Raw genomic sequence first — 24,798 nt, forward strand, 5'->3', positions numbered from 1 at the left:
TGATTGCTAAGTCTTGTTTAGTTCTTTCTGGCATTTCCGAGCGGTTTCCCTGTGTTTGTTCCTCCTGTGTTTGATCTTGGATTGTTTACACTGACTGTGATTCTCTCCCCCGACCTCTGCTTGTTACGGTTTCTGATTTTGGATATCTCCTGACATACCTGACACTGTTTTCTGATCTCTGTCTGTTTCACCATTCTCAATAATAAACTACTGCATATGGATCCGAACGTCTCTGACTCCATGTTATGGAAGACTACGCCATACCAGGATCCAGCAGCCCGGTATCCTTTTGTTACCAAGATATCTGTTCCCACTTCCATGTCAGCGTTTCACTTATCCAGTTCAGCCATGGACCCAGTAGACCAGTTATTGCATCTTTGTCAAGCAGGCTTATATATTGAGAAGTATGTTCAGCAGTTCTGTGAGTTGTCATATCAAGTACCGTTTCATGATTAAGTTTTGTTTAAGGACTTGTTCCGTTTTGGACTCAGTGAACCAATTAAATCATGCTTACCTATAGGGGGATTTAATGGCAGGTGTAGGGACATAATGGAATATGCTCTTTTGTTGTGTCGACTCTTCGTTCACTGTGGGTGAGGCAGAGAACAGTGTTGAAACGCCAAATAATTTTTTTTCATAATAACTTTTTTTCCGCTGACCGTCCAGAGTCAGGTCAATTCACCATCAACCCCCATGAGTCAAGTAAAACCACAGGTGATCTTCGTGAACAAGGTCAAATCACCATTGGTCTTTTTGAGCCCAGTCAAATCACTACGGATCTTTCAGAGCTTTGCCATGTTCCAACCAATCTTCCAGAACTTCATCATGTTCCAACCAATCTTCCAGAACTTCATCATGCCACAACAGATCATCCAGAGCCTCGTCACGTCTCAGCTGATCATTCAGAGCCTCATCACATCCTGTCTGTTGCACCCAGCAATGTTCTCTCAGCTGTTGTGTTGCTGTCAAGGAGACTGTTACTGCTGTTGAACCTCCAGAGGTGGCGTGACTGCTTCAGAACCTTCGGAGTTGTCAGTAGTATCCATCCAAGAACTCTCGTCCTATACTGTCATGGCTATGGAGGCCGTCTATGAACTCATTGCCTGTCCTGTTGTGGCCATGGAGACCGCTCAAGAACTCACTGCTTGTACTGTCATGGCTACATAGGCTATCCACGAACTCACGGTCTGTCCTGTCATGGCCACAGAGGCCATCACCCAACTCTCTGTCTGTCCTGTTTGGCCATTTGGGAACTCTCTAACCACCTCATCACGGCCACAGACGCCGCCGTTAACCTGCTTATGTTCTCTGTTTCAGTCCTACCTGACCAGACTTGCTCTCCTATGCCATTGACCATTGACAGTGGTGGCCCTCTGCTCTGCCCTGGTGGGCTTCTTTCTCGTCTGCTCGGCTGTGGTGGTCCTCTGCTACAGCCTAATCAAGACCTCTGTGTGGAAGTGCGTCCACACAGTCACCAACGCCCTTCTGCGCCATGCCGGGGATTGCATCCTGGTGGATGGCACTCATCCCTATCGCCAATCCATCAGTGAATGATCAGGCGTCGGCTACTTATCGCGAAAGGAAGACGCGGCCAAAAATGTGCAGGTTATAGTGGACCATAGGGGTGTGATATCTGACCTGGTGGCAAGGTCCAGCAACACTTCAAGTTCCTCTGACGAGAGGCTTGGTGCCCTTTTTTACGTTGCTTCCCCAGCATATTTTGTATCTAACTCTCTTTCTCTCTCTCTCTCTCTCTCTCTCTCTGTTCATTGTAGATAGGTTGCTTTTTATTAAAAACATAAACCAATTGCAATCAATACCGCATTAAACAGAAGTAACTGCAGCTGCTTGCAAATCAATTCTAATTGTAAAGTACCTTCCCATTAATATAAAAGTGTATTATATAATTTTTATAAGTCGTTAAACCCATGTCAAGAAGCGGCACAAGTGGCACAACGGGATGGATGATTAGCGAGGGATATCCTGTTCGCGAACGAATCATTCGATGTAACCGGATCTTTTTGAACCAGTTCACAAAATCGAACTGAATAGTTTTAAACGGTTCGCGTCTCCAATACGCATTAATCCACAAATGACTTAAGCTGTTAACTTTTTTAATGTGGGTGTCACTCCCTCTGAGTTCAAACAAACCAATATCCCCGAGTAATTCATGTACTCAAACAGTACACTGACTGAACTGCTGTGATGAGAGAATTGAAGATGAACACCGAGCCGAGCCAAATAACGAACAATAGACTGACTCGTTCACGAGTCAAGAACTGGTTGCATCGGTTTTCGGATCACCAGTACTTCTCTCAGACAGTTCGATTCAATAAACTGGTTGAAGAAAACGGTTCACCGGTTCTTTTGCGCTCGACGTAATGGCATCATTGGTGTTGATTGCCCTTGATTCAAGCCTTCGGTTTACCCACGCTCATAACACTAGCACAGAATGAGTTCTGAATCAATCACCAAAACAATCAGTTCAGTTTAGACGCTCTGTGTGTCAGTCTGCTTCACGCTGAATCACACATGCGCAGTATCATCAGCTCCTTGGTTCTCAAATCAGACGCATCTGACAGAAACGGTTCTTGACTCGAGAACGAGTCAGTCTGTTGTTCGTTATCTGGCTCGGCTTGGTGTTCATCTTCAATTCTCTTTTCACAGCATTTCGGTCAGTGTACTGTTTGAGTACATGAATTACTCTGGGATATTGGTTTGTTTGAACTCGGAGGGAGTGTCAGCCACATTAAAAAAGTTAACAGCTTAAGTCATTTGTGGATTAATGCGTATTGGAGACGCGAACCGTTTAAAACGATTCAGTTCGATTTGGTGAACTGGTCCAAAAAGATCTGGTTACATCGAATGATTCGTTGGCAAACCGGTTATCACAAACTGCTTTGTTTTGAACTCTCTCTCACAACAGACACGCAAGAGAAAACAATGCTGAAAAAAGTCATAGTTTTTGCTATTTTTGGACCAAAATGTATTTTCGATGCTTCAAAAAATTCTAACTGACCCTCTGACGTAACATGGACTACTTTGATGTTTTTCTTAACTTTCTGGACATGGACAGTATACCGTTCACACAGCTTCAATGGAGGGACTGAGAGTTCTCGGACTAAATCTAAAATATCTTAAACTGTGTTCCACAGATAAACGGAGGTCTTACAGGTTTGGAACAACATGAGGGTAAGTTATTAATGACATCATTTTGATTTTTGGGTGAACTATTCCTTTAAGACTCTGAATAGCAATATATTCTGATGTTTTTAACGTGAAACTATAACTTTTATTTTGATGGGTTCCAGTGAGGAACTTGCAGCTGCTGTGTATGTGACATGACGGTAGTTTTCTCAAATGAAACGGTAAAATGCTAATGAAATTAATCTCAGAGCAGCTTGAGATGATATTCGTTTATTCATATCATCATAGTGAGACAGCAGAAGCTGAAAAGTCTGGAGCGTCATCGTCGCTACGTGTGTATGATAACAAACAAAACGTACTCGGTTACTAACGTAACCTCAGTTCCCTGAGATGAGGGAACGAGTACTGCGTAAGCTAGCTTACGCTATGGGAAAAGGTCCCCTTTTCTCGAGAATATGAAGCCAAAAATTATCTTTAATTTTTAAATAATGTAAAACGCAGTGCTGCAGCACAGCAGACCCAAGCGAAGCGGCTCGCGCGCTTATTGGCTGTGCTGCGGCAACTGCAGCAACCTATGGTGAGGCGGCGGAGAGTAACGAACCAATGGGGGCGCTTCGCGCCCATTGGACGTCAGAGCGCGCCAAAATAGGCGTGGCTGGAACTATATAAGCCACCGCTTCACCATAGGGATCAGGTTTTAAATCGACTGAAGCGATCACCCGGTCCGAGCACATAGCACGGCAGGTTACGCAGTACTCGTTCCCTCATCTCAGGGAACCGAGGTTACGTTAGTAACCGAGTACGTTCCCTTTCGAGAGTACTCTCGTACTGCGTAAGCTAGCTTATGCTATGGGAACACAATGTAAAACGCCGTGCGTGCTCGGGAACTTCGACCTGTCACAGCCCAAGGCGAGAGCTCGGGGCTTTATAGCAGGAGAAATCCCAGTCCCAACAGCCAACCTTAGTGAGCTTTATATAGGGAACGAAAAAAGGGGGACGTGATAAGGCTTAGCACGTCTATATAGAAAGTACCCTGGCCTGCAGGGCAGGGACTTGCAGATTATAGAATCTAATAAATGTGGACGGAGAGGCCCAGCCTGCTGCCGCACAGATATCATCCAGTGGTATCCCGCAGGACCACGCCCATGACGAGGCCATACCTCGGGTGGAATGGGCTCTGATGCCGAACGGGCAGTGAAGGCCCTTAGATTTGTAAGCCAGCGAGATAGTGTCTACTATCCATCGCGATAGGCTTTGCTTCGTGGTGGCGAGACCTCGGGTGCGCCCACCAAAGCATATGAAGAGCTGGTCCGACCTCCTGAATAAGGCGGAGCGCGCAATATAGGTTTTAAGAGCCCTGACGGGGCAGATGAAGCTCGCGTTGCTTTCGTCGCTTTGCGAGGAAAGGGCTGACAGCGAGATGACCTGCGCTCTGAACGGTGTTGAGAGCACCTTGGGGACATAGCCGTGTCTTGGTCTGAGAATGACTCTGGAGTCATTAGGCCCAAACTCGAGACAGTCAGCGCTTACAGATAGCGCATGTAAATCCCCCACTCGCTTGACTGAGGCCAGAGCCAGTAGAAAAGCGGTTTTGAACGAAAGAAGCTTCATATCGACAGACTGAAGCGGTTCAAAAGGGGGGCCCTTTAAGGCCTCTAGGACCGTAGACAGGTCCCAGGAAGGGATTGAAGGGGGTCGGGGAGGGTGCATCCGACGAGCTCCCTTAAGGAAACGAATGACCAGTTCGTTTTTTCCCAGTGATAGGCCGGCCACCGGAGCATGAGAAGCTGCAATGGCTGCCACATACACTTTGAGCATAGACGGGGATCTGCCCGCATCTAAACGCTCCTGTAGGAAGGAGAGTATCTCCGACACGTCACATAAGTGAGGGTCTAGGTTCCGTGTCCCGCACCAGGTGGAGAACACTGACCATTTCTGCGCGTATAGGCGCCTGGTTGAGGGCGCTCTGGCTTCCGTAATGGTCTTTAACACTCCCTCAGGGAGGTTCCCGGGTACCCGTTGAGGGGCCATACATGAAGGGCCCAAAGTTCGGGGTGGGGATGCCAGAGCGCGCCCTTCAGCTGCGTGAGGAGATCTTTCCGCAGCGGTATTGGCCATGGGGCTGTACTGGACAGCTGCATCAGCTCGGAGAACCAAGGTTGGGTCGTCCAGAGTGGGGCTACTAGCAGCATAGCACATCTGCTCTTCCTGACCCGATCGATGACCTGCGGCAGCATCGCGACCGGTGGGAAGGCATAAAGCGGGCGTCTGGGCCAATCGAGGGCCAGCGCGTCCCTGCTCTTTGAAAAATATATTGGGCAATGAGCGTTGTCTTCTGAGGCGAAGAGGTCGACCTCTGCCCTGCCGAAAGCTTTCGGGGGGATCCACATCAACTGAACCGTCTGTGGGTGAAGAGACCACTCCCCAGGGGGAACATTCGCCCTGGAAAGCATGTCCGGGCCCCGGTTCAGGATGCCAGGTACATGCGCTGCCTTTAGCGAGCGCAGATTGCAATGTGCTCATGTCAGAAGACGCTCGGTCAGGGTGTGCAAGGTTTCTGACCTGACACCACCCTGGCGATTTATGTAGGCCACCACTGACATGCTGTCTGATCTGACTAGAACGTGATGGCCCTTTAAAAATGGGAGGAAAGCTTTCAGGGATAGTTCGACCGCTATCATCTCCAGACAGTTTATGTGTAACAGTCGCTCCGGGCTCGACCAGAGGCCGGAGGCAGACCTGCCCTCGTACAGGGCGCCCCAACCGAGGTTGGATGCATCTGTCGAGACTACTTTCCATTTCGAGACAGCGCCCGTGCTTACGCCTAACTGATACCAGTTGGCTATTTTCCAAGGGGCCAGAGCTGCGATGCAGCCGTGGGTCACCCTGATGCGCGCGCGGCCGGAAATCCAGGCGCGCGCTGGAACACGGTCTCTCAGCCAGCGCTGTAGTGGGCGCATGCGCAGCAGGCCCAGTTTGAGAACCGCAGAGGCTGATGCCATCAGACCTAGCATTTCCTGAAATCGTTTGAGCGGGTAAAGAGACCCGGCTTTGAACGACACGGCTAAATGCTGAATAGTGAGAGCGCGCTGTGACGTCAGACGCGCTGTACATGTCACAGAGTCTATGTCTATCCCCAAAAAGGAAATCCTCTGGCTGGGAGACAGAGCGCTCTTGACAGTGTTGATCGTGAGACCCAGGCATTCTAAATGGCTGAGGATCCAGGATCTGTGTGTCGTCAGTAGTTCCTCGGAATGGGCTAAAACTAGCCAGTCGTCGAGGTAGTTCAATACTCGCACTCCCCGCATTCTCAGGGGTGCGAGAGCGGCATCCATGCACCGCGTAAACGTACGGGGCGCTACGGAGAGGCCGAATGGAAGAACCATGTACTGATAAGTCTGCCCCTCGAAGGCGAATCTCAAGAATGGCCTGTGATGGGGTGCTATTTGAATGTGAAAGTAAGCGTCTTTCAGATCCACTGAGAAAAACCAATCCCTCGGGCGAATTTGCGCGAGTATTTGTTTGGTAGTTAACATTTTGAACGATCGCGTCATAAGCGCTTTGTTCAAACGTTTGAGATCTAGGATGGGTCTGAGACCGCCATCCTTTTTTGGTACGAGGAAGTAGCGGCTGTAAAAGCCTGACTCGCGCTGCGCAGGGGGGGACAGTTTCTATCGCCCCTTTTGCAAGAAGGTTTATCAGTTCGGCGCGAAGGACGTGTGTCATTTCGCTTTTCACTTTCGTTTCGACCACGGCGCGAAAGCGCGGCGGTCTGCGAGCGAACTGGAGCGAGTAACCTCGTTTTATTATATTCAAAACCCAATCTGATATGCCGGGGATGGCCTGCCATGCAGCGGCTTGTGCGGCTATGGGTTGAATGTGCTTCGGGCACTGGCCGCCTGTTATGAGGGGACCAGTAGCTCGAGTATGCTGTGCTTGTGACACTGTGGTGACAGCGCTTATTTGTAGGGTTGCGCACTGAGAAGTGGGCACGCGCGCTACATTTAGAGCACCTCCGGCGCGAGCGGGAAGGTGGGCATGAAAGGAGACCCGAGTGAGTCTTTGTGACACTTGGGGGAGTGTGTATACATGTAGGGGTGCGTACTGTGTAGTGGGCACACTGCCTACATAGAAAAAGCTCTTTTTGTGCTTTATTGAGGTCGCCGTAAAAACGGCGTTTGTGTGCAGGCGTGCGTGCATTGTAACAGGCTCGTTTACTGCAGTATAGACATCTCCAACCGCCTTTAGTGAGGGGATTGGAGGAAGCATGTGAGGTTTCTTGTGTGGTGGTCCGGCCGCAGCGGGACTTAACCACGGTCTTTTCAGCCCGAAGGTCAGGAGGGCTTCGGAGGCTCGGGGTTCAGCACAATCCTGGGCCGAGGTCCCCGTCTCTCTGGCGGTTTGCGGCTCGTAGAGCGAGAGCGGTGCTGGGTTTTGGTCGCTGGGCGAGACTGTAAGTCTGGCTGCGATGGCTTCGAGGTCTGAGGGGGCGGCGCGTTTCTACGGCGTCCCGCAGCAGAGCTAGAGCGTTTCGGCAGGAAGTGTCTCATTGCCTGCGACGTTTTCTGAGCCTCAGTGAAGCGTTCAGCGAAACCTTTAACCGACTGGCCAAAGAGGCCGGAAGGCGAGATAGGAGAGTCGAGAAAGGCGGATTTGTCGCCGTCTTTCATCTCCGTGAGCGTGAGCCAGAGGTGTCGCTCTAAAACAGCGAGGCTTGCCATGCTTCGGCCGATCGCTTGTGCTGTGGTCTTTGTCGCACGCAGGGCTAGATCAGTAGCGCTGCGGAGATCTTTAAAGTCATAGGTATCTGGGGCAGACTCGTCCAGGTTACGGAGAAGTCTGGCCTGAAAAACCTGCAGCACAGCCATGGTGTGTAGAGCCGAAGCGGCTTGACCAGCGGAGGTGTAAGCTCGGCCAGCGAGAGCTGAGGTGGTGCGGCACGGCTTGGATGGATGCGGCTGAGGGCGGGCAGAGGTGTGCAGCAATAGCCTCCTCGAGAGGGGGGAGGCTCTCGTAACCGTGGTCTCGGGCGCCGTCGACAGAGGAGAGCGCTGCCGAGACAGAAGTCTTCAAGCGTGCGGAGAATGGGGCTTTCCACGACTTCGTGAGTTCATTGTGAACTTCCGGGAAGAAGGGGGCGTCTCTTTGCGGAGGGGCCGAAGGGCGCCCCTGCAGGAACCATTCATCCAGCCTGCTTTTAGCGGGCTCGTCTGGAGGAGACCAGTCGAGCTGAAGGTCGCTGACAGCCCTTGTAAGCACGCGAGTAAGCTCCGCGTCGATATCGGCGCGTTGTCCGGTGCAGCTGGGTGCTGTAGAGGGGGGGGGGGGTCCGCAATGGAGCCCGACCATTCCTCACTACTGGACGCGGCGAGAGAAAGGCTGTCGTGTCTGTCCTCTTCCGCCTCAGGCGCTCCGAAGGAGAAGGGGACGCTGGTGACCAGGGACTGGCGCTGCTCGTCCACGAAGAGGACAGGCGAAGGAGCGAGAGCGGGCGAGGCACGCGGGGAGTGTTCCGGCGTGAGCTCGCGTGTAACAGTATGCTCAGGCATTCTCTGATCGCGGCGTTTCTTATGCGGCACTTGAGAGAGAAGAGGCGGAGCGGGTGGAGCATCGTGGCTGGTTTGAGCTAATCGAGCCCGCAGGGTCGATATAGCCATGTCGTCGCACTCAGGGCAGCCGCCCTTGAAGAGTGCGCTCTCAGCATGCTCGCGGCCCAGGCAGGAGACACAGATGATGTGGCGGTCCTCGCTGGGCAGAGGGCCTCGGCAGGAAGCGCAGGCCCGAGGCATTTGAAACAACGCCTCGAATTCTGGAGGAAAAAAGTGTGATGCAGCGGCAAACACACTAGCTTTGAAAAGGATATAGTCACGCCGGATGGCGCAGCAGGAAGCGAGTGCTGAAGGCGGCGTCGAGATGAAGCACGAGCCGGCGTCCTCAGATCTGCGTTGCAGTGCTATCCCGCTGAGAGGCTTTTCGACGGCGTGTAGAGGCTTCTCCGGAGAAGACAGCGAAGTGCAGGTGAGATCGCTGAAGGAGATGAAATCTGATCCCTATGGTGAAGCGGTGGCTTACCGAAGCGCCCCCATTGGTTCGTTACTCTCCGCCGCCTCACCATAGGTTGCTGCAGTTGCCGCAGCACAGCCAATAAGCGCGCGAGCCGCTTCGCTTGGGTCTGCTGGTCTGCAGCACTGCGTTTTACATTATTTAAAAATTAAGGATAATTTTTGGCTTCATATTCTCGAGAAAAGGGGACCTTTTCCCATAGCGTAAGCTAGCTTACGCAGTACGAGAGTACTCTCGAAAGGGAACAATGTGATGCGCAATCCTCCATTCATTCATTGATTGTGGAAATCATGGCACCTTATGCGTTACATCAAATGCTTCCGCAGATTTATAGTATTCCTTTAGTATTTCACCTGAGCATGCGAATCACGCATATGGCTTTGTTGTTTCTCATCAACAGTATCTCCGCCATAAGCGCTGAATGAATGACAGGCTGTCTTTCGCTGTAACATCAAATTCACGTTAATCAGATCTCATTTTAAATGTGTGCTGAAATAAATACCAGAAAAGATTGATTCATGGCTTTTGAAAATCAATATCGAACTGACGTCATTTAAAAAAAAACTATAAAACTAAAAATCTATTTTTTGCCCATCCCTACTAATCACTTGCTAATCATGCAAGCTAGTAGCATGCTAATAATGCTAGAAACATTAAGTGACATGCTAGTAACTGGTTAATCATGCTAGAGACATGCTAGTAACTTGCTAATCATGCTAACAACAAGCTAGACACTTGCTAATCATACTATCAACAAGCTAATAATGCTAGAGACATGCTAGTTATTGTTATTGTTATTTCTTTATTTGAAAGGGGACAGTGTACATTAATAAACATTAAAACAATGTAAATGTACCCGAGTTAGCTCAAAAGTGCTAATTTTCATCGGTAGTCCCCCAGCCAGATTTAAACAAGGCAACCTTTATAAATAATCACAAGTACAAAATCACAAAAAAATAAATTGCATACAACACATTATGGTTAATAAATAAAAATGATATAATATTTAAATACACACATAAAAGCATTAGTGCCAACAAGTTTGGCTCTCTACAAGCCATTTTTTTGCATTCTTTTTGAATGAAAAGAATGACAAGGACTCTCTAATGGTTGCCGGCACTGTGATCCATTGCTGAACTGCTCTTACGGAGAAGACGGCCTGACCAAAAGCTGTTTTTCCCCGGGGTATGATGCAGTCTTCCCTCACTGCCCCTCTAGTTACCCTAACCTCACTGGATCTAAAAATGTATAAAATCACATGGTGGAGGAGGTGCTAAGCCATATCTAATTTTATAAATTAAACAAATGTTTTTGAATTTAATTAGATTATGCCAGGTAAGTAACTGATATTTCCTCAGAATACTACAGTGGTGGTAGTGGTATGGCTTTTTATCCAGTATTTTTAATGCTTGTTTGTATAATCTTTCTAATGGTTTTATTGTTGTAGAGTGAGTATTGGACCAGCTTACTAAACAATATGTTATGTGGGATAAAATCATGGAAAAGAAATATAATTTAGCAGCTTCTGTTGAAAGGAAATCTCTAATGAATCTGAAATTTGCTAGACTGAACTTAATCCTATTACTAACTTTTTTGATGTGAGTTTTGAAATTGAGATTTGAATCTATATATAATCCTAAATATTTATATTCTGTGACGACCTGTAACCTTTCTCCAGATATAAAAATTTCAGGTTCTATATTTATATTGTTTTTAGGAAAAAACATGGTAACTGTTTTAGATATATTCAATTGCAGAAAGAATTGTTCAAGCCAGATTGAAATCGATGACATGGCCTCAGTTAGTTTAGAGGCAACTTCTTCTGCAGATTTTCCCTAAGCCAAAATAACTGTGTCGTCTGCATTCATCAAAGTGTCACAGTTCTTACACAAAGATGGTAACTCGTTAATGTATAAACTAAAAAGAATTGGTCCTAAAATTGAACCCTGTGGAACACCAGTTGATAATAGTAAGGGGGTGGAATTATATTGGTAAATTCTTACACTTTGTGAACGAGATAAAAGATATGAGTTAATAAGACTAATACATTTTGAAGAAAAATTTAATGCATGAAGTTTGTGCAGTAAAACTGAATGGTTAACTGTATCGAATGCTTTACGGAGATCTAAAAATATTCCTCCCACTATCCCTCCTTTGTCTATATTTGATTTAACCTTTTCCAGAAAATAACATGTTGCTGTCTCTGTAGAATGATAATCATTCTAGTAATTTGCTAATCATGCTAGAAACATGTTATCAACATTTATCTAATCTATCGAAATTCTCAAAATTCAGGCTTTTACAACTGCTTTAAACTTTCTGGCTAAGCATTCTAAAGTTGATCTTGACTAACATTTTTTTTTTTTATCTAGTTAGTAAATAAAGTCCCACTCCATTACACTGGAAAATGCATATACTAAGTAAAATGGTGAATGGAATTTCATTAATGAGATTATTCCATTTTTCTTTGCAGGTGGTGTTGATGTCTTAATGAAGATTTGCAGTATAACAAATAAAATGATTATAACAAAACTGCTTTCATGCTGAAGGTTTATTGTTAGTTTATATTAGTCAAACACAGTCATTGGCATTTTAGCAGAGAAAATATGCAACATATTCTGATTAATACAGTGCAATTAATACAGTTAATTAATAAGTTTAATACATTTTATTTGCTGTTTTGGCACCCAACCAAAACAACTGTCATGTAATTTAGATTTAGGTGTAATTTCAACAAATCTTTGACATTTTCTACTTAAATTTTAATAGCCCTTTGTTATTTCATAGCTTTAAGTTTGTTATACCTGCCAACATTTCCAATAATATAGTGTTCTTCTGGGTTTTTTTTTTTCACTCTTCCTCCCACTCCCAATTTACAACTTATTCCGATAACCGCATGATCTCTTGCATCCACACTTTGCTAATCAGAATATATCAGACTCCCAGATAGGTTGAGGGTTATTGTGACTGTGCATTCTGTATGGGTACTTAATGTTTGATTGTGTGTATTTTGTACAGTTAAATGAGTTCACAAATTAAAACGTTTTGCATGCTTAAAACACTATATTATTAGCAACACAGTGTTGGAAGTCGTAGGTGTAAAGAAAAAAGAAATTAATGCTAGCTTGTTATTATTTCATTATTTGTTGAACAATTCAACAAAATGGTATTGGGAACACTTTTTCTCTCTGGTTCCCACGTGGCAATCTTTTATCCGTTACTGGACAATGATTTCCAGCTGACTGGTGACCTGCCTCACTGTAGCGCAGTCCAGACACGCTATCAGCACCTTCTTCCCAGAAAACCAAGGGGTGATCGTGTTTGTATATTGCACAGTGCCTCCAGGTGCGATCTGACTGCAAATGGAAACGGATATAGTTTTATATGCATAAAAAATACTGAATGTCAGTACTTCAATAGTTAAAAGCAAACTGATCATGGGCCCTAAACACAAAAAAATCTTACCACTAAGAGCAGTAAAAATTCTTAACAATGAGTTAATGTAAACAATGTCTGCAGAATATTATTACATCTACTAAGTAACATAGTTAAGAAATGCATTATCAAAGCATATGCCAATGCTCTGTTAGTATCACTGTGGCACAAAAATCTCCAAGAATGTGCCCTGTTTCTTAGAATTGACTCAGCAAAGAGTGTCACTGTTTGCACATCTCTCTGTAGATCTATAGATGTCTTGTAGCCTGTTGAGTGTCTTATTGTGTGTTTATTCATCTACAGTATTCACTTACTGACAGTGAAAATCTGTGGAATGGAAAAATAAATATGAAAGAGGTTATTCCAACTTACTCGTATGTTTTCATTTTGGTCAAAATCAGTCCAGGGCTTTCAAGGCGCAGCTGAACGTTTTTCAGGACGAAGTTAAAGGGATTTCGGAACGACACGGTAACCATGAAATCCCTGCCAACCTGGGGTGTTCCAGTCACCTGTGGATCATTCATAATGACTGTTAATGAACATAAAAGATCAAATGCATCACACGTTTCTTTACGATTGGTAATAAAGGACATATACCTTAATTGTGAGTTCAGGAGGACGGAGAGCGACAACTCTCGTTGTCGTAAGGCTCATGCCGGTTTCCTGAATGCGTCCATATGCCACAAAGAGCAGGTTGGACTGTTCCACCCGGTAGGGCATGTACTCTGAAGCTGTGACATCAAACATCACTTTCGTGGCTGTAAAATGATTTTCAGAAATTAAGCTAAGCAATCTAAAATGCATGTGCCCTAAACCTACAACAAACTTGAAAAGTCAGGCTCACTTTTCCAGGGATCCACAGATGCAGTTTTGCTTTCAATCTTAAAGATTGAGCTGGTGACGCCGGTGTAGTACACCACACAGCCAGTGATGGTGGCATCAAGGGTGCAGTTTTGGCCGGTCTGGTTCTTAATGTTCAGCGTCAGCTTGAAGTTTTCACCTATGTTGATGGTGTCGGCCTGGAGCTCGATTTCCACACCTGTTTTAGCGGGAGGCGTGTAATCCCTGGCAGGAACGCCACGATTCTCTGCCATCTGCATGGCCTTCTTATCCATGTCACTGCCTTGAGAAAGGAAGAAGATCGAAAGGATGATAGTGAGAAGGATAGGGCATGTGTGTGACCATCCATGCCCAAGAGTGTTTGGACCAAATGAAGCCTACCTTCCGGGTATTTGTAGGTAGAAGTGATGTCCTCATAGTCATTACTGTTCACGCTTTTGGTGACAATGAGCTTTCCAACATTCGTGGTGTCCACAGAGATTATAGTTTTATTTCCGTACTTATCAGACTTATAATAAACCACATCACTGTTCACCTGAAGACAGGAGGAAGTATTGTTCTCTTTTTTTTTAAACAGATTTGCAATTTGCTGCTGAGATTTTATAAACTAAAGAAGTGGTGAATAAACATCAAGGAGAAATGACATGTTTCTTACCTCTGCAAAGACAAACCTGGCATCAAATGGATAGCTGAGCTCTCCCTCTTTAATGGCAATGACAGACGTTGGGCCGCATCGATAAAGACCTGAATGAAAGAACGAAATCATTTTTAATGCGTTTCATTTAGCATAACAGAATGCGAATGGTATAGAATTACCATCTAATAATGTCAAGGTACTCTACTATTGGACCACCAGTACAATTTTATAAATGATCCACATTTATAGGTTACACTGTGTTTCAAATGCATAAGTTTAGAGCAGATGCCGATAGAGCAGAGATGCCAAAACCCCAATCCTTAGACATCACCTCAAATCACCAAGCAGATGGAGGGTCTAAATGTAAGCCTTTAAAAGTCTAGCATACTATTTCAAGGTCTTGGTGCTTTCTATGAGTGAAATGAATGAAAAGATAGATGTTCTTTCATTTTTAAGGTATCAGTTGAAGGAGATTCTGAACTCTGAAATTTTTTTTTGGCCAAATATAAATATTTTAAATTTTTTATCCCAGTTACCCCAATTGGTGACACACCCATGTCCATTTTAAAGTTTTCTTCCATTAAAATAAATTAAAATTATAAATACAAAAATGAAAAACTATTTAAAAAAAATTGTATCTCACAATTATGAGTTTATACCATACAATTGCAAGATACAAACTCTTTTAGATTTTGACTTTAAAACTCAAAATTGTGAATTTATTTCACAGAGCTGAATAAAGAAGTCATAACTGCAAGAAAAAAGACCGGAATTGTGATAGATAAACTCACAATTTCAAGAAAGAAAATTATGAAAATTATTTCTCAATCTGACTTTTTTCTCGCAACTGCAAGTTTACAATATATCTCACAGCTCTGAGAAAAGAATTCAGCATTGCGAGAGAGAGAGAAAAGACTGTGAAATATAAACTCAGATTTGCGAGCTAGTTATCGGAAACAGGTGTGTTAAACAAGAAAAACTTGCAAAATATGCAGTGCGGGGGGTTACGAGGACCAGAATTAAGGACTGCTGCTTTAAAGGAAAAACAGTGTATACTGAAGATGTGGAGGGTCATACCATCACTGGTCTCTTGAGGTGTGCCGTCAACCACCTGCCAGCCAGAGTATTTTTCAGGCAGATCAGGCCTCCTCATGTACACCTCATTCCAGCTGTGGTAGTTCCTGTGAAATACAGTGTTATTGTCACTAAACAGCATTTAACCATCATTACCTATCAGACAGTGTATGCTTTCTGTATCTCACCAGACTGAATCTCTTGATAGGCTTCTGTTTATTGTCCCATCTTCGTCCAGTACAAGGTCAGTCTTCAGGTTGCCCGAGTTGTCGTGAGCAGAGGAGTAATTGGTGATGACTCGTGAGGGCATCCCAAGACAACGCAAAACTATGGGTATCATCACAGTGCCATGGTCATGCCACAGTCTTTTTAGCAAAGCTCTAAATAACCTGAATTTCCGAATCAGTAATGACCATGCTGTCGCCATACTCACAAGTGTTCAGCACACCGGCATACACCCAGCACTGTGCAAAGCACACAGGCAAACCATTGTCTTTGGCATATTTGAGCAGGATTTCAGGACTTCCTGTCCAGGCAGTGGGTGCTGTGCCAATGGAGTAATCATCACTCCAGTTGCCAACCAGGACACCATCGTCATCTTGGGAGTTCATCTGAAAATATACCATCAAAAAGCCTACATATATACTATGAAAATTGATAGGTCGCCGTGATTTTGCAGAGTAGGATATGTTCCTGGATCAACATATTTTTATGATCCTGGATCAACAGGATTGTCCAACCCAATCCCTACCAATAATTTATTCCTAAAATCAGAGGTAAATGATAGCTGATTGACAAGGGTGTAGAAGCTCCTAATCCTGACTGTAAGCCTAAAACAGATATTTCCTGAAAAGTTATAACTCAGTCCTGATTGGTTGATTGGAATGTTGTTGTTTTTTTGCTTTTCATAGCTCTTTCTCCACCACTGATGGAACTTTCTGAATTTCTAAGTTTTCAATTTTATACAGTAGGTGGTGCTACTGCAATTTTTGAAAGTTTGGTTTAATTACTGTGTCTTACCCTGGTAAATACGTGCTGAAAGTGGCGCTTGGTTTTGCATTTGCTTTTCGCGGGAGAGCCCAGTTTTGGTCTGCTAAATAGTAAGGCGTGGCCAGCTGATTCAATCCCAGGTAATCAGGCAAATATAAAAGCGGTAGTTTTCACCGTGGCAGCGGTCGCGGCAGCCCTTGTGTGAATCTTCCTCGTTTGAAGACCGACGAGTGTAAAGACCATCGACTCCACCTGCGAGACTCCACCGGGCAAGGACACAGACAGGGCGCTTGAGTATTGTTTTTTTTCCCCTTTCTTCGGGTACCTTACTTTTTGTATAGCTTGTTCTCAAATACTTATTTCGATCACTTGTAGTCACTATGTGCTTTCTGATCTCTACTATCATTACTAACACTCGGAGAGCATGCAATGTACGTCGCAGGAAGGCCTATCCAACAAATCTATGGCCTGTCCATCTGACCTTTACTACTACGCTCTCTATTCCAGTTGGTCTCTGGAACTGCCAGTCTGCTGTTAACAAAGCAGACTTCATTTCTTCTATTGCTACTCATTCCGGTCTCAACCTCATGGCACTGACTGAGACTTGAATCAAACCTGAAGACACTGCCACTCCCGCAGCCCTCTCCACTAATTTCACTTGTTCCCACACTCCTCATACGACTGGGGGGGTACTGGTCTCCTTATATCAAAAGAATGGAAATTTGATCTTCAGCCATCACCTACAGGTAACGGTTCATTTGAATCACATGCCATTACTGTAACCAGGCTGCTGACTTCAAAACTCTGCTCGCCTCTTTTGATCTCAAGCGAGTGTCCAATACAGTGACACACAATTCGGGCAACCCACTGGACCTCATCTACACGCGCTGTTGCTCCGTGGACAACTCTTCAGTTGCTCCACTGCACACCTCAGACCACTTCCTCATTACTGCTAACCTAGCACTTACTCCTGAAGCGGCACACACTCCAACGCAGGTCACCATTCGATGGAACCTACGCTTACTCTCTCCATCTCGCCTATCTTCTGTGATTTCATCCTCGTTTCCTGTACTCTCTCAGTTTTCAGCTCTGGACACGAACAGTGCTATGGACACTCTTTGATCCACTTTAACCTCTTGCTTGGAAAAATTTTGCCCACTGTCGTCGAGACCAGCACGCACCACCCCATCTGCCCCCTGGCTGTCCGAGGTTCTCCTCGAACATCTCTCTAAACTCAAGAAAATCAAAAACTCTACCTACCTCAGTGTGTATCAGTCTCTCCTCTCTTACTTCTCTGCAAATGCATTTACTTCTAAAACATCCTACTACCACAACAAAATTAACAGCTGTTGTGATGCTCGGACACTCTTCAAAACTTTCTCTTCTCTTCTTAATCCGCCTCCACCACCTCCTCCATCGACTTTGCAGTTTTCTTCACAAATAAGACAAGAACCATCAGTGACCAATTCTCCACACCGCAGACTGAGGTTAACTTCACAATGTATGATGCACACTCTTTCTCCTCCTTCTCTCCACTCTCAGAGATGGATGTTTCCAAACTTATCCTGTCCAATCATCCTACTACTTGTCCACTTGATCCGATCCCCACTCACCTCCTTCAAGCGATCACTTCTTCAGTCATACCTTCACTTACTCACATTATCAACTTCTCTCTTCACTCTGGAACATTTCCCGCAGCATTTAAGCAGGCTCGGGTAAGCCCACTGCTTAAGAAACCATCTCTAAATCCAGCGTTTCTAGAAAGCTACAGATGGGTATCCCTGCTGCCATTCATTGCAAAGACACTTGAGCGAGCTGTGTTCAACCAGCTATCTATGTTCCTTGTACAGAACAACCTCCTGGACACCAACCAATCTGGCTTCAAAACTGGCCACTCAACTGAGACTGCCCTGCTCTCGCCTTACTGAAGCCCTGCGACTGGCAGCTTCAAAATCCTCAGTACTCATCTTACTGGACCTGTCTACTGCTTTTGACACTGTTAATCACCAGATTCTCGTGATAACCTTTAGAAAGATGGGCATCTCTGGAACCACACTCCTGTGGGTTAAGTCCTACCTCTCTGATAGATCCTTCAGCGTGTCTTGGAGGGCTGATGTTTCTAAGTCACAACAACTTGCTACTGGGGCTCAGTACTTGGACCACTTCTCTTCTCCATTTACATGACGTCATTAGGATCTGTCATTCAGAAGCATGGCTTTTCTTATCACTGCTACGCTGATAACACCCAACTCTACTTCTCATTCCAACCAGATGACCCGATGGTAGCTGCTCGCTTTTCAGCCTGTCTGAGTGGCATTTCTAGCTGGAGGAATGACCATCACCTTCAGCTCAACCTTACTAAGACAGAACTCCTGGTGATTCCAGCTAACCCATCATTTCATCAAAACTTCTCTATACAGCTGGGTTCATTAACCATAACTCCTTCCAGGACAGCCAGTAACCTAGGAGTTGTGATGGATCATCCATTAAGCTTCACAGACCACATTGCTACAACGACCCGGTCCTGCAGATTTGCCTTATACAACATTAGGAAGATTTGACCCTTCCTATCAGAGGAAGCCACCCAACTTCTTGTCCAAACTCTTGTTCTCTCCAGACTGGAGTATTGTAATTCTCTCCTGGCGGACCTTCCTGCATGTACTATCAAGCCTCTGCAATTGATCCAGAATGCAGCAGCGAGGGTTGTCTTCAATGAGTCAAAAAAAAGCTTACGTTACTCCTCTTTTCATCAGGTTACACTGGCTACCAGTAGCAGCTTGCATCAAATTCAAGGTACTAACACTTGCCTACAAGACGACCACTGGCACGGCACCAACATACCTAAACTCACTGGTTATTTCTTATGTGCCCTCCAGAAGTTTGCGCTCTGCAAGTGAACGACGCCTTGTGGTGCCATCCCAAAAAAGTTCAAAATCACTCTCACGGTCCTTTTCCTGGACTGTGCCCAGCTGGTGAAATGACCTCCCAATCTCAATTCATACAGCTGAGTCTTTACTCATTTTCAAGAAACATCTAAAGACTTATCTTTTTTGCCAGCACTTAACCAACTAATACTAGCACTTCTATCTATTGCGGTGGTTCTCAAACCTGTCCTGGCGTACCCCCTGCCTTGCACATTTTGTGTGTCTCCCTCATCTATCACACCTGATTCAACTCATCAGCTCATTAGTGGAGACTGCAAGACCTGAAGTGGCTGTTTCTGATATAGGGAGACATAAATGTGCAGTGCTGGGGTACTTCATGGAGAAGTTTGAGAATCCCTGATCTATTGTAAAGTCATGCAGTGTGTAACCTCCTGTCGCCATTCCATGATGTAATGTGAACACAGCAGCAACTGAATGCTACCCCAGATAGTTGTGCAGTGTAAAAACAATGGTGATCCGATGACTTTGAAAATAATGCAGTGTGTACACGGCATTCGGTGTTGAGGAACCAGTGCATCTGTTGAGTACTGTTAAAATCAGAAACTCTAAGACTTTTACACAAGTTGCATTGGAATTGAGCTATGTTTTGATCTGAATTGGATGTCTTTAAGAAAAATGTTGTTGTTGTTTTTTTTATTTTATTTATTTTTTTATAAATGGAACTTGCCCAGGAATGCATGAAGCTAGAATGAAACCACTTTTGTTTAAACGCAGAGGCTACTTTCTTTTTTTTACATATTGCGTGTTCAGATATTCATACAAATTATTAAATCATACCAGAGCTGATCCCTGCCGAACTAATTCAATGGCATTTCCACGGTACAGCAGTGGTACTTTGCCGGCATCTAGAATGAAAAGACAGGCATCCAGAATCCCCTCTTCAAACTACAGGAAACAAGATGAAGGTATCAGGTTGAATAATCCACCATAAAAGTTAGAATCTCCAGAGATCTACCGACCTGGCCGTAGTTCCATGAACGGGGGGATATGTTGTTGAATTCTCCATTGTAGATGATGCCCACATCATTCATCACATATTCCTGTCTGTCAGAATCTCCGGGCATATACACCACATCCGCTGTGTACCAACATATGATATACATGCCTTATGATATATTCATAAATTCATAGGGTTTGTTGCCATCTATACAAGTGATGTCAGTACGCAAAACAAAGTGTTATACTTGTACTCACCAGGGTCCCAAGGATTGAACAGCACATAGAAATCAGTGTCAGGGTTCTTTGGAGTGCGCTGTTTTCCAACATTAGTGATTACTGTTACAAAAGTGCTGAAGCGGCCAATGATGCAGCCAGCGTCAGGTGTTATGCCCACTGTCACATCATTGTCTTGCGTGTCAACCACGCGACCCTTCCAGCGCCCATTACGTCTCCCTTGTCCGATGGACTCAATGATGTGGGTGCCATTGTTTTCATCCGGTGAATTGCCTGTGAGGACAGATACAGTATATGTCAGTTTTGAAGGACATTTTACCCGAATTAAAATTCTGTCATCATTTTATGACGACTTTTCTTCCATTGTGGAACAGAAAATTATGATGAACATGAAGCTGACATCAAGCATGAATTAAATTGTACTACAACAATAATTTTGTATTTTGTAATTACTCTCTATTATGTGGGCTCCTCCACAGCTTTTGTCAGGTTCAGTACTAACTTGATCTTTTGCTAACTTCTTCCCCTCCACTGATGGAAATTTATAAATCAAAACTGCCCGATGTGACAGTATAAAATGGTTAAGGACTGTGAAGCTTTGGGGGTCTAGATGGTTTGATGATCGATCTGAATCCGATCCAGAAGTGGTCTTTGACAAAAGCATAATTTTGTTCAAAATTATACTTTTTAAAATAAAACGTGTCCACATTCAAGTGGCAACTTAAAAAAATACAAATTAAAAACTGTCAGGGAAAGAGTTAAAATGATAGGACACCCAAAATGGCTTTATTTCTAGTCTTTATTTAGTAACCTGTATGACGTACTTTCTTCTTTTAAAAGATAATTTAAGAGATGTTTCAGTGTTTTTTTTTATCCATACAATGAATGTCAATGTTCACCAAAACTGTTTGGTTACCAACATTCTTTAAAACGTTATGTTCTGCAGAAGAAGAAAACAAATGCTAAATAATCACCTTGACCCTTTAAAACTGCCACTATCTATTCTATTTCTGCACTAAATACTTTTTAATTATCATAAAAACCTGACCCTGTAACACTTGCACTCTCCATTCTATTTCTATTCTATCTACTTGTTTTCTTTTTATTAATTATAAATCCTCTACCCTCTAACACTAGTTCTATATATTATTTTTCTATTCTATATGCTTGTTTTCTTTTTATTATAAAAACCTTGTCCCGCTAACACTGGCAATCTCTATTGTATTTCTATTCTGTATACTTATTTTCTTTTTATTTATTATAAAAACCTGACCCTCTATCACTAGTTCTATTTATTCTATATCTATTCAATTTACTTATTTTCTTTTTATTTATTATAAAAACTTGCCCCTCTAAAACTAGCATTCTCTATTCTATTTCTATTCCATATACTTGTTTTCTTTTTATTGATTATAAAAAACACGACCCTTTAACACTTACATTCTCTATTCTATTTCAATTCTCACTACTTGTTTTCTTTATTTTTATTATAAAAATAATAACCTGACCCCAGAACTATCTATACTATTTCTATTCTATCTATTAGTTTTATTTTTATTTATTACAAAAATATTGACCCTCTAAACACTAGCAATATATATTGTATTTCTATTCTATTTAATTGTTTTCATCGTATTAATTATACAAACCTTGACCATCTAACACTGGCAATCTATATTGTATTTCTTTTCTATCTACTAGTTTTCTTTTTATTTATTATAAAAATCTTGACCCTCAAACGCTAGCTCTTGTCATTCTATTTTTTATATCTATCTACTTGTTTTCTTGTTATTTATTATACAAATAATGACCCTCTAACACTTACATCCTCTATTCTATTTTTATTCTATTTACTTGTTTACTTTTTATTTTTTATAAAATAATAATAGTAACCTGACCATCTAACGCTAAATAGAAAACTGCTACGTATACTGTGTTAGACCTGGGATTTGTCACAGCATTGATGCTCTTTAGTTGCTTTGATTGTTTTTATTGTCATCATTTGAAAGTCACTTTGGATAAATGTAATGTAAATGTAAATGAGATGTTCTGAAAGATCTGCTCACCAATCATGAACTCCAGCTGCACATTGTCCTGCTGGTCATTGAAGGGTTGGTCAAAGCTGATGACGATAAAGAATTCTTTATTCCTGCGCACAATGAGGTTGGTGTTCTTGTACCTGCTGGTGTTGTGTGCATTATTGTTGTCTGCCACAAGCATATCAACACCCACCACTGAGAGAGCTTGGGTTGCTGAAAAAAAGACAAAATGTTTCTCTCTTTGATTCTTTGTGTTGTTCTGCATCCAAAAAAACAATTCAAAGAGGTATTTTTTACTCTATGTTGATGTACTGGAAAGAGCATGTACACCTGACTATTCGTCCAACTGAGACTGGATTCAGCTATTTCTAAATATTTTAGTGATCTGTTACTTAAAAATGCTTATCAGTTGTTACAATATTTAATATAGAGATATTTTGTATACTTTTGAGTTGCTGTTGTTGCAGAAGTAGAGGCTTTTCACTAAAGCCTAATTTAAAGTTTTGAACATTAGGTCTATATTTCTGTCATGCTGTGTTTAAGAATTTGTAAAAAAAGATAAGAACGATCTATGATTTTGGTATGGGGTAAGCTTGTGGGAAAATAAAATTTAAGCATTTTAGAAACATGTTAATTTACTGAATATTGTGTGAAAACAACATGAACTGTGTTAAAGGTAGGCTCACAACAGACTGATGTTGTGCTAATTGTGTTTAGTGTTTTGAAAATGTGACTACAGATTGGACATAAGGATGTTAGCAATTGAAAAAAACTGTAAAAATACATATTAAAACACAGTGGTATTTAATGACTTCCTTATCATCTAATCATGCTAATGATGGGCATCTACAACCTTTTAAGTTCCGCAGTGGTTATTAGTGGTAAAACTCGAGTAATGAAAAACTGCTAATAGCACTACAATACAATGCAAATACTAGATATGGTCCATTTTTAAAAAGACTATTTTAGAACCATGTTGATTTGAAAAATGTACAGAATTAGATGAAAAAATATTTATATTTACAATCAGTGCAGCCATATATAACACCTACAAGAAGGAAACATTGCAGGATACAGTGAATCCATGGTAAAAAAAAAATATATATATAAATTAATCATTTAAAAATCTAGCTCACTAGATTTGAGAACAGACCAATAATGTCTAGCTAGGTTAGCTAGGTTTGCCATTTTAAGGGTGTGGTTTCAAAACTGTGGGGTGATCTATGGAAAAAATGACACTTTGTTCATTTTGTAACACTTGGTTCATGAATTCCAGTTGAATATAAATTAATAGGACCTTACTTGGTGCTCTGGGTCCCGCGCCTTTAAAAGATTCAAAGACAGGTGGGTGAAACGCCTCATAGTTTGATTTGGAAACCTTGATACGGCCGATTAGGGATCTCCAAAACTTAGTATTATCAGACATGATGTACACAGGATGTCTTGACGTTGCCTGGAAGACAGATCATGCTAATGTTAGACTTTTAAATACAGAGACTTTACATTTGGTAGATGCATGAGACATACATCTGGAGATTCGTGATAGCTGCAGAGGAAAGGATAGACTTCAGTGAATGAAAAAAAAAAAAAAATGTGAAAGTTGTGACATTTGCCAAGTATGGTAACCCATACCCAGAACTGGTGCTCTGCATTTAACACATCCAAGTGCACACACACAGCAGTGAGAAGTGAACACACACCCAGAGCAGTGGCCTCCTATATATTATGCAACTGGGGGTTCAGTGCCTTGCTCAAGGGCACTTTAGCCATGAGTGTTGAGAGTGGAAGAGAGTGCTGTTCATTCACTACCCACCACCTACAACTCCTGCCAACACCGAGACTTGAACCAGCAACCTTCGGGTAACTAGTCCAAGTCTCTAACCATCAGGGCACAGCTGCTCCCAAACTACACAGTGGGATTTGAACCCATGCCCCAGAGAGACTGAAGCCTAAATCCAGCGCCTTAGACCACTCGGCCATTATAAACATTAGAAATGTCTTTACTGCCCCTTTTGGATAATTTAATGCACCTTGATGAAAATGAATTTCTTAGAACAGATGCTGAACCCAAACATTTTGTCCCTTTATGTAAGATAAAGACAATTGAACTGTTTAATAATCTCAAATCTAAAAAAAAAAAAAAAGAAATGTCACCATTCTACAAATTAACATCATGGAGCCTACTGTACATACACTTGGCCAGAATTGACTAATTTGCTCTAGTAAATCATTTTGATTGAACTGAAATGAGTAGTTCAAACAAATAGTTAAAAACTACACAGTTAAAATTGAAAGAAAAGTTAAAAAAATGTAAATCTAAGCTCAGAAATTTCAGAAAGAGTCATAAACAGTGCTGAACTCACGGTCTCTGTAGAAGTGGAGATGGTCTGCTGAGAAGCTCCAGACAGAGGAGCCCCATTCTGATTAATATATGCTCAGGACTTCCTCTTCCACT

The 24,798-nt window shown here is 43.1% G+C and overlaps 1 protein-coding gene across 1 annotated transcript; it reads right to left on the reverse strand.

Annotated features, from left to right (window-relative positions):
• Positions 1 to 12,202: 12,202 nt before the first annotated feature.
• Positions 12,203 to 23,788, reverse strand: LOC132115876 (coagulation factor XIII A chain-like). The gene is made up of 14 exons (XM_059524270.1): positions 23,646 to 23,788; positions 22,371 to 22,556; positions 20,326 to 20,577; positions 20,091 to 20,209; positions 19,909 to 20,016; positions 15,630 to 15,807; positions 15,385 to 15,523; positions 15,200 to 15,303; positions 14,141 to 14,229; positions 13,867 to 14,020; positions 13,490 to 13,768; positions 13,243 to 13,403; positions 13,018 to 13,154; positions 12,203 to 12,566 (listed from the first exon to the last, which is right to left on the reverse strand). Exons 1-14 carry the CDS (start codon positions 23,767 to 23,769, stop codon positions 12,428 to 12,430), a joined length of 2,169 nt encoding a protein of 722 aa, XP_059380253.1. The 5' UTR covers positions 23,770 to 23,788; the 3' UTR covers positions 12,203 to 12,427.
• Between the last annotated feature and the right edge of the window lie 1,010 nt (positions 23,789 to 24,798).

This window comes from Carassius carassius, chromosome 35 (genome assembly GCF_963082965.1).
Source record: "Carassius carassius chromosome 35, fCarCar2.1, whole genome shotgun sequence".
NCBI classification, from domain to species: domain Eukaryota; kingdom Metazoa; phylum Chordata; class Actinopteri; order Cypriniformes; family Cyprinidae; genus Carassius; species Carassius carassius.

Coding starts and splice junctions, on each gene's coding strand:
- LOC132115876 (XM_059524270.1), bottom strand. CDS start 23,769: ATGTCTGATAATACTAAGTTTTGGAGATCCCTAATCGGCCGTATCAAG. Junction 20,210..20,325: donor GTTCAATCCTTGGGACCCTG/GTGAGTACAAGT, acceptor GTTGGTACACAG/CGGATGTGGTGTATATGCCC. Junction 15,304..15,384: donor CTATCAAGAGATTCAGTCTG/GTGAGATACAGA, acceptor TGTATTTCACAG/GAACTACCACAGCTGGAATG.